At 43.6% G+C, this 16,972-nt stretch overlaps 2 protein-coding genes across 3 annotated transcripts in view; both read right to left on the minus strand.

The window, feature by feature from the left end:
• Window positions 1–1,175, minus strand: part of LOC310822089 (ladderlectin-like) — a 1,748-nt gene extending 573 nt beyond the window's left edge. The window contains exons 1-4 of one of the 2 annotated variants that reach the window (XM_083694382.1): window positions 1,145–1,175; window positions 902–1,004; window positions 708–823; window positions 216–350 (exon numbers count right to left, since the gene is read on the minus strand). In XM_083694382.1, the coding sequence (XP_083550508.1) occupies window positions 216–350; window positions 708–823; window positions 902–962 (312 nt within the window). In that variant the 5' untranslated portion in view covers window positions 963–1,004; window positions 1,145–1,175. The other variant, XM_083694383.1, reaches the window with a different exon arrangement.
• Window positions 1,176–3,927: 2,752 nt separating this feature from the next.
• On the minus strand, window positions 3,928–16,834 carry tmc5 (transmembrane channel like 5). Its single transcript, XM_083693465.1, has 20 exons — window positions 16,705–16,834; window positions 15,515–15,741; window positions 15,190–15,267; window positions 14,073–14,183; window positions 13,451–13,553; window positions 12,981–13,062; window positions 11,394–11,654; window positions 10,786–10,928; window positions 10,098–10,242; window positions 9,323–9,475; window positions 8,301–8,461; window positions 8,065–8,140; window positions 7,849–7,946; window positions 7,624–7,719; window positions 7,346–7,421; window positions 6,652–6,785; window positions 6,164–6,322; window positions 5,538–5,616; window positions 5,211–5,303; window positions 3,928–5,074 (listed from the first exon to the last, which is right to left on the minus strand). Exons 1-20 carry the CDS (start codon window positions 16,776–16,778, stop codon window positions 4,421–4,423), a joined length of 3,003 nt encoding a protein of 1,000 aa, XP_083549591.1. The 5' UTR covers window positions 16,779–16,834; the 3' UTR covers window positions 3,928–4,420.
• Between the last annotated feature and the right edge of the window lie 138 nt (window positions 16,835–16,972).

Consider the following 16,972-nt stretch of genomic DNA (forward strand, 5'->3'; position numbering starts at 1 on the left):
AAGAGTTCTGGAACTGAAACTGACGGTTCTCTTCAAACACTTCCTCCTGTTCTTTGTGAAGCTTAGCTTTATATTTTTAACCTTTTCCAACAGGTAAATTTCATTTGACAATTCACTGTTCACCAAGTGTTTCAGTAATTGAATTATCGTCATTGACTTTCATTGTTGTTAATTTGACTTTTTTTCTGCAAGGATAAAGGATTATGGACACATACTTGGGCAGCGTCGTAACCACCGATCCAGCTGACGGTTTCAGTGCCGGTGTTCTTCCGGATCAAGTCCTGAATGAAATTATATTCTCCGCTGCTGTGGACAGATGCCAGGTTCCCTCCCTGGACCACACAGCTCCTCTGGAGAAAGAGAGAGAGAGAGAGGGAGGGAGGGAGGGAGGGAGGGAGAGAGCGAGCGAGGGAGACCACAAAAGTTCACTTTAGCCTGCTACATCATGTCACCTGTGTTATTGAGACGCTCTCTATAGTACAGTACACAGTCAAACCACAACACTTGGAACACGTGTCACTCACAATAAATAACAGTGGACCAAATGCTGCGTCCCAATTCTCCACCCTTCTCTTCAAGTGTGTACTGGTAGAAGAGCCCATGCTTGGTTAAATAAAGGATACACTAAAAAATACTTAGACCAATCCTATGCTGTTAAATCCATGTGGGGAAGTACACAAGGTGGAAAAATGGGACACAGCACAAACCTCTGCCTCGCTCCATGTCGTTATTTCGGGGTTAAACTTGTAGCAGCCTGAGCCGTACACAGCCCAGCCAGGGGGGCATGTGTATGTTTCTCCCTCCTTCTTCACCTCCTCCAGCTCTGTAAGGAGAGAGTCATTAACTCAACTGGTCCATGTGGGATGTACTGTATGTACATACATGACATTCGCTCCCTTACTTGCATCACTCAGGGCTGCCGCAGCGCAGATAAGCAGAGAAATGGTCAACAACATCGCCATGGTGATGATGGGTTTCTAATCAGAGGATAATCATGCAAAAACCTATCTGAGTTCAATGAGAGGCAGAGATCAAAACAGCAGGAGTAAATACAGTAGTAACAGTAACAAATGTTCCAGTAGCCCAAAGAGAGAGTGTGTAGGTGAGTAGAGGACTTACCTGTTAGAGAGTGAATCTCAGGTACCTGTTAGAGAGTGAATCTCAGGTCGGTTCTTCAGGTTCTGATCAACCAGAGAAAGAGGAGCACTTTTATACATTTAACTCACATGGCTCCTATGACCACAAGGAAATAATAATCCTTAGCTATGACTATTCACAATAGGGCACAATCTCTCCTTCCCTTATTGTTTCAGCAGCTTCAATCAACACCTGACTGATGATAAGGCTCAGTGGAACTCATCTTGACGTTGAAGTTTTGTTAATGAGTTATAGAAATAGTAGACTAGCACGACAACACCTTGTCGTTCCTCATGGTGTATTGAATTAAGGAACACAAAAACACACATTACCTCTGCACAAATGTATTAGGTCGACATAATCTCTGACCAAAACATCAACCGAATACATTTGTGCCCAACTGATATCTGCTTGTCACTGTGCCCAAGGTGCTCTTCCCACTGAGTTTTTCCCTGGCTTGCTTTTTGGGAGTCTCCGGTTGGGCCAATATTAAACATTTTGTGACCAAACTGTTTTTGTAGCATATGTAAAAAAGGGCTATAAAGACACATGTGATTGATTGATTGATTGATTGATTAATTGAATAGCTATCAACTAACATGAGCTCTACAGCTGTATACTGTATAACAAGTTCTATGTCTTATGAGGTGACTCTTAAGGGGTGACAGACAGTCTTTATGTCCTTGTGACACTATGTCCAAAGTGATGGAGAGGAGAGGAGAGTGAGAGAGGTTCAGACACACTCCAGAACTCATTTTTTATCATGTTTCATTGAACACTTCAGTCCTGAGAATTTCAGGTAGGTTCTTAATGTTCTGATCAACACGAGAAAGAGACTTTTATACACTTAATTCACATGGCTCCTATGTCCACAAGGAAATAACCCTTATCTCTCCTTCCTTCATTGTTTCAGCAGCTTAATCAAATAGCTGACTGATGATAAGTCTCAGTGGAACTCACTTGGCCAAGTTTAATTTGTTGAAGATTGGGTTATGTTGTCTGTGGCAGATTTCCAATAACTATAATAGTAGATGCTAGTGTGCCTGTGTGAGGGAGGTGATAAGAGAGATCACACATTACTGCTGAGATGCCCTGCCTGAGACTAGAAGACATGTATTAGCTCCTTGGGCTGAGGCCTTGGCTTCAGTTTAGCAAGTTTGCATTTGTTTTCCATGCGGGAGACCCGGGTTCAAACCCTGCCTCGTTCACACCTGGTCGCCCCAAACTGTTTGCCTGGAGCGACCAGGGAAACACACTACTGATCCTAACTAAACATTGAATCATTTCTCCACGTTAGCCAGGTTAGTACTTGAATGGGAGACCGCCTGGGAATACCCGGTGCTTTTCACGATTTCACCAGTAGAGTGTGCTAACAGATCACCTACGGCTGTGGTTGGAGCCTGTCGTTTTAAGAACTATAACTAAATTAGCATTTAACTAAGTTAGCATTACTCTGTGAACGGAGCATTCCATTCCATGCATTACAATGAGCCCATCCTCCGATTTCTACCTCCACCAGCCTCCCCTGCTATCGAATAATATAATACAGGGCTCCTCCTAGCCTACTATTATGGTAAATTTAATGACAATATAAGGGTTGTAATACCACACCTAGGGGAAATGGTCACAAGGACACCAGATGGTCCTGGGACATCTCAGAAGGGGTGAAACAGGATAGAAACAGGATAAATGAGTAATAAACACAGTTGTAAACAGCCTAGGTCAATTGATCTCTCCACAGACTGACCGACGCCACGTCAGGTGGGAGTAGCCCCTGGATGACGAAATGTAGTTCTTAAATATCATTGGTGTAAGTAGACAGGAATTTGAATGAAGGGCGTTGACCTGTGTGATGTTTATAAAAGGACAGGTAACGGAAGTGAAAGGGGTTCAACTTTGCAAACCTGACCCGGCTTCTTTCTCTGTGAATAAAGTCTCTGAATGAATCAACAGCTCTGGTTAACGGTATTTTATTTCAAAATACTATGATTTAAATTCTACTACACTATCTCTGTGAATCAATGTTTTCTTGCGATCCGCATTCCTCTATTAAACAGACCTGCAATGCCCCTGGTGGAATAGTAGACCTACACACTTATCTGGTCAGGCTATGCAAGTTTAGGGTTTACTCAAGCATGCGGGGTCCCCTGATTTCAAATTGGGGTCCCCTGAGAAAATGTAACTAACCTGTATGATTCGATAAATAAGACACACACGTTTTTATTTCGTATGAAGACAATCATTGTCTGTGTATTGTACCCTGTACCTGTACACCTGTACCCTGTATTGCATTGTTTTGGGACTTCATAACCAACCAATTATAACATATTATAGGTGATTAGAATACACTTGGACGTCATTATTATGTGTAGGCATAGTCCGCAATGAAGTTGTTGGGGTTACAGGAAATTATTGATGTCAATTTGGGGTCGTGAGACAAACAAGTTTGTGAACTCCTGGTTTACTACCATGTACTGATATAAACTCCACATCCCACATGTTTGCTGAAAATAATGTATTTTTGCCATCTGGGTTTACAGAGTAATGTACAATAACTAATATCGTTGTTAAAATGACAGGCTACTACCACAGCCGTAAGTGATCTGTTAGCACACTCTACTGGTAAAATCGCGAAAAGCTTACAGCACCGGGTATTCCCAGGCGGTCTGATCGGACAAGATCGGACTGTTCAGGGGTCTGTAAGCGAACATTTGAATGGTAGGTGCTGTATTTAAAGTTAGTGCAACAGAAGAAGCGGATCAGGCTAATTCAGTGTTTACGTGTGTTTGATACAATTTCTTATTCCGTTACATGCATTACAATGAGCCCGTCCTCTGATCTCTACCTCCACCAGCCTCCCCTGTTATATATACATTCTATTCTATTCTATTATCTCTAACTTCCCAATGACGCGAAGATCATGTTGTAAACGTGTTTTTAATTTAGTTATTTATAGATTTATTTAACATTCTTCTCCTACGGTTCTTGTAGAGATAATAAGCCACATATTGGCAACAACTAAGGACTTATACTGCATACAGTACACAAATGTAGTAAACAAAATCAGTTCTTAGTCATTTCATAAAAAATAATTCGTATAAGTACTCTTTTGTTCTATTAAAAATGCAACATTTCAAATTAATGTTTTCACAGGCAGTGGCTACATTCTTTTGTGCTTTTCATGTGAAACACATCACATAAAGAGGTGGTCCTGCACTCTCTTTAAGCTGGCCTCTTCCCTGTCCTCCATTTTGCCTCGGCATGCTACATTTCTCCGTTATGTTCAGTATCTCTCATCATAATCATCATCCATTTGTTGTCGGGCCAGCATGGCCTGGATGAGTGCACTGGAGCCTGCAGGAGCTGTATTCCCTGTGGGGAGGGACCCCTGATAATAACCATCATCCTCCTCTGCTCTCTGCCTGGCTTGCATCACCTGTATCACCGCACTGGATCCAGAGGACACAGGATCCACTGGAGCCCTAGAATAATCATCCTCTTCCTGTCTCTCCGCTCTCTGTTGAGCTTGCAAGACCTGCATCATGGCGCTGGAAGGCGACGATGCAAGGTTATATGGAGGAGCGGGTCTCCTGGTATAATCATCCATCTCCTCCTGTCCCTCTGCTCTTTGTCGGGCTTGCATGGCCTGCGTCAGAGCACTGGAGGACTGAGGCTCAGCGTTCTCCGCAGCAGGAAACGTCATCCTCCGAAAACCGTCTCCCTCCTGTTCCTCTACCCGCTGCCGAGCCAGCATAACCTGCATCATGGTGCTGGACGTGGTGGACACGGACGCCTCTGAGGGAATGCTCACGCCATAAGGAACACCCGCGGCGGCGGCGGCTTCTTCTTCTTCTAACTGCTGCCGTGCTAGCAACGCCTGGAGCATGCCGTTGGATGACGACTGCCCGCCAGAGGAACTGTCGTCCTTTCTTCTGGTCTGACGTAGGGATGAGGATAAAGATATGTCAAGGATGGCAGTTGAAACCAGGCAAGAGTCTAGAAGGTATTTATGGTTGGTTACAAGTGTGAGATAGGCTTACGCAGTCATGGTGAATGCTCTTTGATACACCCACCTGTTTTCTGTTTTTCTGTTTAGTTGTTTTGTTTTGCTTTGATTTTTGAAGGTTCTGTAGCTTTTCCAGCAAGAATGCTTTGTCTTTTCCCTCCTGGTAAAAAAATTAAGGAGTGGAAGAAATTACAATGAGTGATGAGCATGTAATCCATAGAAATAATGAATTAAATTTAAGATGTTCTTCTACACATGAAAATGTTCAAATTAAATCAAATTCTGTGGCTCTAAAAAAGCAAATCAGATTAAGTAGACCATCATCTTTTGTTCCAAATTGTTCCTCGTTATTAAGGGAGACAAACATTTTCAACACAACAGCGAATCAACTCACATTAACAATCTGCTGTTTCAGTAAAACTATGAGTAACTTGCGCCCCTGAGTGACTTGCCAGAAGATGTATATTATGACCCTGTGGAAAGAAATGGAAAACAGTCAGTCCATATGTGAGAGGGCAAAGTTCATTCAATGGTTTAATCTCATATAGCGCCACTGAATTGCATTTAATGGCTTCTTATGATTCAGATACAGTTTTGTCAAAGTGGACAGAAGTTGCCTCAGGACCTTACAAGTTAAGCTCAATGATAACGTCAAATAATAATTTAGGACAGGGGTCAGGACAACTTTATGACAGCATTGTATCACATTTTCGAGTCATTTCAAACACTCCTACACAGTTCTCTTTACTATATCTAACAAAACTTTACATAACACAAGATAACAACCCGTAACACCACTTCACAACTAAATTACATTTACATTTAAGTCATTTAGCAGACGCTTTTATCCAAAGCGACTTACAATAAGTACATTTGTCTAAGTAAGTGAATCAACTATACATAAGTCATCGTAAGTAAAGGCTTTGATAAGAACAAGTGTCGTCGGCAGTCACAGTGATAGAGAAGGGAAGAAAACAAGTTAGGTGTTTTTTTTAATACTGAAGACTGAAGACATCTCACAGGATGTTGAGGGTGACGAGGAAATAGAAGATCTTGCTCCTGATGACGTTCTTGTAGATCCACATGGTCACGTCCCCCTCCTCGTCTATCCAGACGGACACAGCACTGAAGGGCCGGTTGAGACCCCGGAAGGGACCACACTCTCCCGAGGGTTTCAAGCTGTAGGGGGTAGGACACAACACAGGGTTATACAGTAACCACCAGGTCAACATAACAAACGATCAACCAGTTGGAGTTAATCAGCTGATTCCACCAGTGGAGGCTGGTGGCGTCCTTCGATTACTGCCTCTACCAGCCTCCCCTGCATTCAACAATATCCTTCAACTGACCATCTCACCCCTGAAATGGAGCGACTGGACTGCAATTAAGGGATTCCTCTTAAATAAGAACATTTAGCACAATGGCTGTTAGTATAAAAAACTAACAAACAGACACTGCTGTTCTTGAACACCTTCAGGCTGAGTTAGAGCTGTTTGTGTTGCCCTCACCTCCACACCGTGTACGCCACCATGGACAGAGCCCCCAGGAAGGAGGGGAAGAAGAGGAGGCCGATGAAGATGGTCTGCATCTGGGCTGCCCTGCCGGACCGCCGAGGGGGCTGGCAGTTCTGGGTCAGGCTCACCTGGGTGGGAACATGAGAGAAAGAGACAGAGAGAGAGAGAGAGAGAGAGAGAGAGAGAGAGAGAGAGAGAGACACAGAGAGAGAGAGAGAAAGAGACAGAGACAGACTTGTTCTTAGCTAAGGCACCAGATAATGAACAATGACGCTTTACAATGAAGATGAATGTATTGAGCTGCAGCTAAGTTAAAGCATATAAAACCATGAATAATGTATTGATAGCCACCAAGGTGCAGTTTGCATTTAGCCCATTGAACTCACCCACTGAAAAGATGAAAGAAATGCATTTCAGCTCTCCCACGCTGCCAGTGTTTGAGTGATTCGGCTACATGATATTGTGACAGCACATCGGAAAACGTGCCACAATGTATTTTCAATAAGGCAATGTCTATGATGCCATTCAACCAAGTCATGAAACATTCAGCTTGGGGCTTCATGTGAGAGTAACATGAGCCTGTGAGATGCCGGGATGGCCCATGCATTGCTGACATCGTACCTGTCTGACACAGTGGCAACATGGGGTTCACCTTACTGTCATCTGACCCCACTGAACGCTTCCTTACCTTCTTCAGGTAGAACAGAATGAAGAACTTGATGATCTGGATAACGGGCAGAAGGGGAGAGAAGTAGATTCCTATCCTGCCATATAGAAACATTGTGGTGTTGTGTTAGAATGTACTGTACTGTAGACAGGAATGACAGATACCCAACTTGTTACATTTGCTCAGCATTTTGTGTGGGAGAATCAGGCTCTTTGCTCTGGGATCAGTAGTTTTTAGTTTAGTAGGTTCAGTAGAAGCTCTATGGAGTAGGTTGTATGAAGCAACACCAGGAGGCCTACCATGCTAACGTCTGTGCGTAGATCAGATCTAGAACGTTCCGAGCAACATCAAACTCCGGAACCCCAAGACTCCGAATGCACCTTGTCCCAATGACACTGTAGAGAGGACAGGGACATAATAACTGAAACATACAATATTTCTCAACCACTTCTTAAATATTTCTCAACCATCTTAAGGTTGCCACATAACTCCCAATAAGAACGTGTTATCATTATCCCACTCACTTGCTCAGAAACTCTCCAAAGAAAGACCCTAACATGAGGAAGAGGAAGTCGACAATGACCAATCGGTACAGGGCTTGTCCCACGATGGATTCCCAGCACTGAGAGAGACAAATAAGGTAACTGTCAGGTGTGTGAGGGTGAATGGATGAATCAAAACATATCTTTCAATTCCTTGAGACAACATCACTGATTGGTCTTTAGTCTAAAAGAACTCACAGAAAAGTGACTGGCCACTATGTCCATCCAGTAGGAGCAGAGGATGCCCAGAATGGACATCTTGAGGATGACATTTCTACAGATGGAAGGGAAATAACAGTTGGTACATATTCCATGTATATTAAATAGGGGAGGCTGGTAGAGGTAGAAATCAGAGGATGGGCTCATTGTAATACATGGAATGGAATTGGAATGGATTTCTGCCTTCACCAGCCTCCCCTGCGTTCAGCTCTAACCTGACAATGATGGCGTAGATCTGCATGCGGGAGTTGGAGTAGTGTTCTATCTTGTTGAACAGCGAGTAGAACAGAGGGACGACCAGGTTGATCAGGGACACCACGAAGGGGAGGAGGAGGGTGGCGGCCTCGTCCAGGAGAGAGCCAGAAACATTTATCCGCTATAAAGACAAGACAAGGCATTATGGGTGTAGGGGAGGCTTGTGGAGGCAGAAATCAGAGGACGGGCTCATTGTAATGCATGGAACGGAATGAGGAATGGTAACATACGTGGTAACATACGTGGTATCCTCATTCCATTCCATGCATTACAATGAGGTCGTCCTCCGATTTCTACCTCCACCAGCATCCACTGAATAAGTCATAGCTTCACCAAGATCAATCCTGGCCCAGTAACACCATTAAAGACGACACACCCTTCACTGTCGGGAAAACAGTTTCACCCAACCTTACAGTAATATATGCCATTTCGCTGACGCTTTTATCCAAAGCGACATACATTGCAGTGAGTGCATACATTTTTCAGCATATATGGTCCCAGCAGGAATCAAACCCACAACCTAAGCGTTGTTAACACCATGCTCTACCAACTGAGCCACAGAGGACCACAGTATGACAAGCTTTGAATAACATATATTATGTGCACAGTAGCGATATGAGCTCTATGAGGAAAAGGTTTTGCTGACCATGTGACCCAACAAGGAAAAACATCACCCTCGTGATGCCCTTTAACTAGGGCCTGGAGTTTTTCGTGGTCAGGTGAATTCAGGGCCCGATAAAGTTTCACACAGTAGCATATGTATGGATATGGAGAAATGCCGGACTTTCTTGGCCTGTTCATGTCGCTCTTGGTCAGGCGCTACATGAGTTGTACTGCAGCTATGCCAGCTCTATGGGGAAACGCTTGAGTTGGGTAGTTTGCATGGAAGTCTGGTGGAGGCAGAAACTGGAGGACGAGCTCATTGTAATGCATGGAACAGAATGAGGAATGGTATCAAACACGTGTGTAGACGGTTTATTACCTCTTTTTCATATTGACACAGGTAATAGACGGCTGCTCCGCAGCCCACTGCCACGCTGGTAGAGAGCAGCCAGGAGCCCAGGAAAACCCCAAAGTGTTTCAGCTTCTCTGACACAGACAGGAGGGCCACCTGGGTTCTCTCAGAAAGGGACTCCTGTAGGGACGAGAAGCTAGACATTAGACATGGCCTGACGTACTATCAAGGAGTTAATGCTCCTAGTTGGTGTAACTAGTTACCACCAGTACATTCAGTCCGCCTAGGAGCACAGAATCACCTAAGAGAGTACGGAGTCACAAGTGTGAAATGTACGTACGTACGTGTATGTAGTCTCTCTGATGTGTGTTTTGTGGAATGAAGATTATACCCTAATTTGTCCAGGAAGTACTACCAGTTATGGCAAGGTGTTATCTAGTGATTGTATACAGTGATGACAGCCAGGGAGCCACAGATACACAGTCTCGTAATAGCTGAGGCATTATACAGGATATGTACTATGGTATCTATCTGTATCTGTATTTATGGCTCTGGTAAAAGCTGTAGAATATGTTTTATGCTATCTGTACGTCTGTGGAGGCTGGTGGAATCAGACAACGGGCTCATTGTAATGCATGGAATGGAATAAGGAATTCTTCATTCCGTTACATGCATTACAATGAGCCTGTCCTCTGATTTCTACCTCCATCAGCCTCCCCTGCTGTATAGTATATAGCTCTGGTAAGCCCCCGTTATCTATCGATCTAACCCCCCGTTATCTAAGACAGTCAGTGCCAGTGACCTTGAGCTGGATGCGGAGGTTGTTCTTGCGTTGTCTGACAGCCCTCTCGTTGGTCACACTGAAGTCCCAGCTACACAGCAGCTGCCATGCTCCCCCTGAGGCCGGGTCTGCCAGCACATAGTTCCTTCTGAAGGAGCTGGCCATGCTGCAGAGGAGAGGCAGGGCTTAAGCACTGTACGGAACTGGCAACATGCAACATGAATGGCATGTGGTACATTCTAGAAGGTGTGGAACATGGAATTCTAGGGTGATTCTAGAAGGTGTGGAACATGGAATTCTAAGGGTGATTCTAGAAGGTGTGGAACATGGAATTCTAAGGGTGATTCTAGAAGGTGTGGAGTGATGGCATATTTAAGCAGTAGAATCAATGGTAGTGAGTTTGAGAAAGAAGAGAGGGTTCAGAGAATATAAGTTACATGTAATATTCAGTAAACATCCCGGCACGTTACAGGGAAAAAGTAAAAACAGTGAAAACAGAGAGAGAAAATAAAAAGACAACAGGCCAAAAATACAAGAGGATAAAAGTGTATTCCAGCCATGGAAGTTCACAACAGTAAAAGCGGAGAACAAGTGAGGACTGTAGAGAGCTGTAGAGACTATGGTCAATAATAAAAACTCAAAAACATGAGCTAAAAGAATAAGACTAAAATATGTATAACATGTTGCAGTTCAGTTCCAGCCCACCGACCTGTAGATGAGAGCAGCCCCACACAGCACCATGTAGGCAGCTATGGTGAAGAAGTAGGCCAGCTGCAGGTTGTACTCAGTTTGGGCCTCAATCGTTTCATTACTGTAACCACCATAGTACATGACTGTATGCTGGAAGTAACCCTGAGAGGGAGAAAATACACATCAAAAAACTCACACCCCAAATAAATAATTTCTACCTGTTCACAGTTGGCTGTTTTTAATTGATGTTTGTTAAGAGTTATACAGACATTCATTCAATTCCATTCAAAAGCCTTGGCTTATAGTAGTAGTCTGGTCCCAGGTATATCAACCTCTCTGTCGTTGTGAGTCCAAACCAGGGGAGACTGGCGGAGGTAGAAATCAGAGGACAGGTTCATTATAATTCATGGAATGGAATGAGGAATGGCATCCAACACGTGTATCCATTCCATGCATACCATTCTTCATTCCATTCCATGCATTACAATGAGCCCGTCCTCTGATTTCTACCTCCACCAGCCTCACTTGATCCAAACGTGTATGCCTAAAGCACATACTTGTCCTGATTTGGGACCAGACTATAATACGGGTGATGCTAATAATATATATTTGACAAGTCACACATACTGCTCCAGTCAGTATCTCCAGCCCTTTGAAGTTGACCCCGGCGGGGATGTCTGGCGTGGGGTTGTAGATAAGCTGGGGGATGGTGATGAAACCGAAGTTGACCAGGAAGGAGAAGACGTTGAACATGAGGAGCCACTTGAGGAACAGAAAGTAGGAGAGGACGCCGGTGCCAAACTTGCCTCCGATCTCTTTCATAGTGCTCTGCCACAGTTCCAAGGCCTGCCTGGCTGAGGCCATGTTCACACCACACCTGCGGAAAGACTGGGAGAGGGACTGACCTGAGACCAGTGGGAGGGTGGGGGTATGGTGCATTCAATTGCTCCTCGGAAAAGCTTTCCACCAACATTTATTGTAGGATATTGTAGCATTCTGAGAACACTCTGAGTGGTACACGAGTTGTCAGGTGTCAGAGTGGATTTGGGATTGAGTGGTGAAGCCTGTTCTCCAGTCTAAGTAAATTAATTTAATCTTGTTTAAAGTCAGTGTGTTGCTGGTAGCTTTATGTATTTTGCTATGGCTATCCTGCCTTAAGCTCCGGGACCTAGTTTCTGTTGAAAGCTATCTGTTTGAAGCCAATTGCTGTCTATCTCCAGTGGGACGGCCTGAAACTATTCTGCAAGGTATTTTAACTCCTGCTCACCTTGGACCAGGACTAATACATTTGGGATTGAGTGGTGATACCTGTCTGGTCATTAACTGATCGTTAGGTGGAAGGGGTTGCTACCATGATAGTCATCAGCAATTACAGAATCTGCATTTCTATCGTGACAGTCATAGAGCGACAGCTCTATGGTGTTCAATCTCCCCAAATTCTCCCATGTCACTCCCCTCCTTCGCACCCTTCACTGGCTCCCGGTAGCAGCTTGCATCAGATTAAAGACCCTGGTGCTCGCCTACCGGGCGGCAAAGGGAACAGCCCCTCCCTACTTGCAAGCAATGGTCAGTGTCATTCAACTGACATATTGTTTTATAACACATGGGTAGCAGTGGAGGCTGGTGGAGGTAGAAATCAGAAGACGGGCTTGCATTGTAATGCATGGAATGGAATGAGGAATGTTATTTTATTCATTCCATGCGTTACAATGAGCCCGTCCTCTGATTTCTGCCTCCACCCAGCCTCCTCTGATGGGTAGAGCCCCTGAGTCTTGGCAAGCGAGACTAGGTTGGGGGTGGGGGTGGGGCTGGCGGCTGGTGGGTTTTCCTAGCTAATTCACACTGTATCACACTGAAGGTTCTCATTTCAGTGGCAAAACATTTACAGACACAAATGTTTGTCAGTTTGAGTGGTGAGACATGGAATCAAACATGTAGAATACATTATTGGCCAAAAAGAGGTATTGTAAATGCTAACTTGTCCTTGTCTTTCCCAGGCAATAAGGAAGTCTATGGAATTCAGAGGCAGCCCGGCACCTAGAGGAATTGTATTGCTGATAAAGGTATGATGATACTTCTTCCGGACCATGTAACAGTCTATAATATGAGCCCAGAGTATTTCCAGGATGGTTCAGGTGATCAGGAAAACCTCAGGGCCTTAGTCATTGACACACATGATGACACACAGGATGTGGGAAAAGTGTGATTGCTCACCAGTGAGACATTCTCGGAACAGTCAGCGAAGTAGGTCACCTTGCGAAAACGCTCTAAAGACTTGAACGCCAGCACTTGGCTCCTACAAGATACCGGGAAGACATAAATATAATGATGTCACTGGTATGCTAATCACATACTTACATACGCATATCACAGCCTTATCTTTGTTCATAAAATATATGACCTGTCAAAGTTACACAGTGCTGCTGTGTGGCTGGGTGAACTTTAGACTTGTAGGGACTTTTACCGTAAAACATTTCCATGTATTCCGTGAGAAGAAGGAGGGGGGGATATCCCCTTGCCCCACTGATCTAACATTCCAAAACTTCATAACTGCACACACTCCAAACTACCTTCCCTTGTGCACACAGAGCACTTATTTTACTGCCACTAATAGGGTTTAATGTTTAACTCCACCGCACTGAAACAGAAAATAACTTCGACCTTTCGGTGACACAAAAACCCACCTGATATGTTTCTTGTTGTCAAAGCTCATGGGGAGGTCTCGGATGGCTTTGATTCGGTCTGTCGCTGACATGGCAACCAGTTCTTTTACCAAGTCCTGCTCCTCTGTTGAAAGAAAAGCCATGATATGATAATTGAGCTCATATCTCTAAATGCAGTCGTGAACACTACAGGATGCCTTTACCAATATAGTAGCTTCATTTTATAATATAAGATAGTTGGGTGGCTAAAGGCTATATTTTGAAGAAATCTTTTGTGATAAAAGCACCATATTTTACACAAAAAGCTTCTTAAGCCCTGCCTTTGCTCTGTGTAAAATGTTGTGCTTTTATCACAAAAGACACAATTCCTTAAAAATGTGGCCTATAGCCGCCCCACGAAGAGAAAAGTTGTCAGTGGGCCACGTCCAGCTCTGGCATGATAGGACAGATCATTGGGCTTATCTCTAGATGGACACCAGTATGCCAATTTAAAGTAGCATCATGTTTGTTAGCAGGGGAGGCTGGGGGTGGTAGAAATTGGAGGACGGGCTCATTGTAATGCATGGAACGGAATGAGGAATGGTATCAAACACACGTGTTTGGTATGTGTATGATATAATTCCTCACTCTGATTTCTACTAACCACTTTCAAGCTCATGCCTAATGGCGTCTTCTGTAATACCCAGAGCAGTGTTTGCTCCAGGGAAAAGACTCATCCTCCGCATCGTTCCTCTCCACCGCATCGAAATATTACCTGGGCACATGATGAGAGCACAGCTGATGACACACACACAGCTTTGTGAGACGAGCACCATATCAATTATTAATCGTATAATTCTACAGACATCACAGCCTAGGTAAAGCTTTATGGGGTTATTAATCTCTGAGCGTGGGTGTGAGTGTTCAACAAACCGATAAACACAGTGGTTTGCATTGAAACATGCCATGTCATGTCCACCCTTTGGCTTGACAAATACAATTAAATCCAGTGCAAATAGGTTAACATATGAAGGACTGACTGAACACACAATGCACTCTATAAGCACACTGAATACATAAATAAATAAAAGTAGAGTCGAGGAAAAGAGGGACACCCTATGTTGCTGTGTACCACCTATTGTACGCCACCTTAGTCCCAAACCTCTGTACAAACAAACGCTCTGAAAGCGGAGGTCAACTTTAACTCACTAAAGAAATGTCAAGGGTGCTTCCTTCTTGCTAAGTAAACTATTAGCAAATGCAGCTGCATCATTCGCTGTCAAAAAAAAACTATATAGATGACCTATTGTTACCACAGCCATTTTTTTTTTTTATATCTGAGTGTTTTCCCAAGCCTAGCCTGTTCCAGTAGAGCAAATGATTATTACATATGTGTTTACTGAGTAATGCTTTTAGTCTTGTTGAGTTATTGTAGTATTTTGTTAGGGGAAAATAATTAATGAAAGCTAAAAGGCTCAATAGGCAAACAGCAAACACATTAATCAGGCCGATGAATTATATGTCAACATAATATAATAACTCTCCCAATCTCTCAATTTTCTACGGCAACTTCCTCATACTGTCTACGTAACTTCTAGTAATGTTTTGCTAGATGCTAGGTCTCCATAAAGCATAACATTATAGTAAACTGCAACTACAACTGTTTTACAGTGGTGTCCTAGCAACAGTGTGATGCTAACTTCAAGGGTAACGCCGATCAACAGACCAACTAAAAGACACTGTAATGATCAACAATGGTTTAAAAGCAGTTTCAACGGTACCTGAAGTTGCTGATGGAAGATGCACAGAAGGGGACGGGTCATAATGTGTCACAGTGTCTATCTGGAAGCTACTGTGGTCTGAAAACAGAGAGCATAGAAAGAAAATAAGAAACAGGAAGTGTGAGAGAGAAACGATGTCACATAGCAACACAGAAACAAGAGATCTGATCATCTGAATTACTCCATTCAAAACAAAATGGTTGTGCCTGTACTGAACAATAGAATACACAGGAGGGGAGGGGGGGGACCAACTCAGTACAAGAGGAGTAAATTCAAGAGCATACAGATCTTGCCACCAGGGAAATCAAATCTACTCTGAACTCACGGTCGTGTTGCCATCTTGGGCTCTCCGTGCGAGGGGACAGGAGGCCCAAGGGGATGCTGTCCCTCCCCCTCCAGCTCCCCTCCTGCCATCCCCCCCATGGCACTCTCCCCTGGGCATCATCATAGTTGGACTGCTGGCCCTCTGGCTGCGGCCAGTCTGCCCTCCCTCTCTGCCAGGCGTCCTCCTCCCGGGCATAGGGGTTACTGTGGTAGGACTTTCTGGAAGGGCTTCAGAGGGAGAGAAAAACAATTAGCCTACTGGTTTGTTATAATGAGGTGTCGGGAATTATTTGTTTGCCCATTAGTGTTCCGTCTGTCCCTGGTTCCCCAAATGAATCAACACCATTTCCAGTTCAACAGGTGAGTTATGATAAGATCATAAACATCATATTACACAAAGTCATGAACAACATTGTTAATTTTCCTGAGGAGCTTAAAAGCAAGGCAGTTGCATAAGAGATACCATAACAAAGATTGAACCACTTGGCCTTCATCAGGCAAACATTAACTTTCGATGGTGCCATTCTACCTGCTCTAAATACTGTATGTTAGAAAGGACACCTTTTCACAGTTCTACTTCCTGAGCTTGTGTCCAGGACTGTTTTAGGAGCTACTGTAACTACTCACTACAACTTCACCCCAAAACAAAAAAAGGGAATACGAATTTAACTATTATTCCTGCCCTTGAACTATAAATGTCCAGACTATTTATTCACTCACTACTTCCCATCTACCCACTCCACCTCACCTGTTTTATCTCTCAAGGGTAGCTTTAGTGCAGTTTCTTCCCTTGTAAAGTAATTGGTAATTAAATTAAATACATTTTCAGAGTCGCTTCCCCAACACGGGATATTAGAGATGATGTTTTCAAGTGATAGGTTTAAATTTACAGCACATAAGACAGCTTAAGCTGTCTGTCATCACTTGATTTGGATCTAATTATCTTAAGTGTGAGAGAGAGATTATATGACATGATTTATTAAATCCCCTGGCTTTTATCTTGTGTATATATTACATGGTTATTATCATGGTTATTATCATGGTTATTATCATGGTTATTATCGTTGTTGTTTCGTTGTTGTTTCTATACTGACTCCACTAAACATATCCTTTCAGGGACAATAAATAATAATAATTATTATTACATTGATTGATTGAAATTACAAATGTCAGAGGAAGAAGGTGACCAACCTTCTGTCGACTTCCAGCGTTTCGCTGTCATGGTAGGCAGAGTTGAAGAATCCACCTCCACTGTAGTGTGACATGAGATCCTTGTCTTGGTCTTTGCTTTCTCTTGCACCGTAGTATTCCTCCTATTTCCTTCTCTGTCCTTCTGTAGTTCACCAAGGTCCGGGAGGTCTTCCTATTCCTGGTAAACACACCTGTTAGTCACCAATAGGCTCCCATTACGTGTTAGGTCCTTAGGTGAAAAAGGAAAACCAAGATGTCTGTCATCCAT

The sequence above is a fragment of the Argentina silus genome (assembly GCF_951799395.1).
Source record: "Argentina silus genome assembly, chromosome: 22".
NCBI classification, from domain to species: Eukaryota; Metazoa; Chordata; class Actinopteri; order Argentiniformes; family Argentinidae; genus Argentina; species Argentina silus.

Coding starts and splice junctions, on each gene's coding strand:
- tmc5 (XM_083693465.1), bottom strand. CDS start 16,778: ATGTCACACTACAGTGGAGGTGGATTCTTCAACTCTGCCTACCATGAC. Junction 8,141..8,300: donor ATCTACGCCATCATTGTCAG/GTTAGAGCTGAA, acceptor TTCCATCTGTAG/AAATGTCATCCTCAAGATGT. Junction 6,323..6,651: donor GTGGCGTACACGGTGTGGAG/GTGAGGGCAACA, acceptor TACCCCCTACAG/CTTGAAACCCTCGGGAGAGT.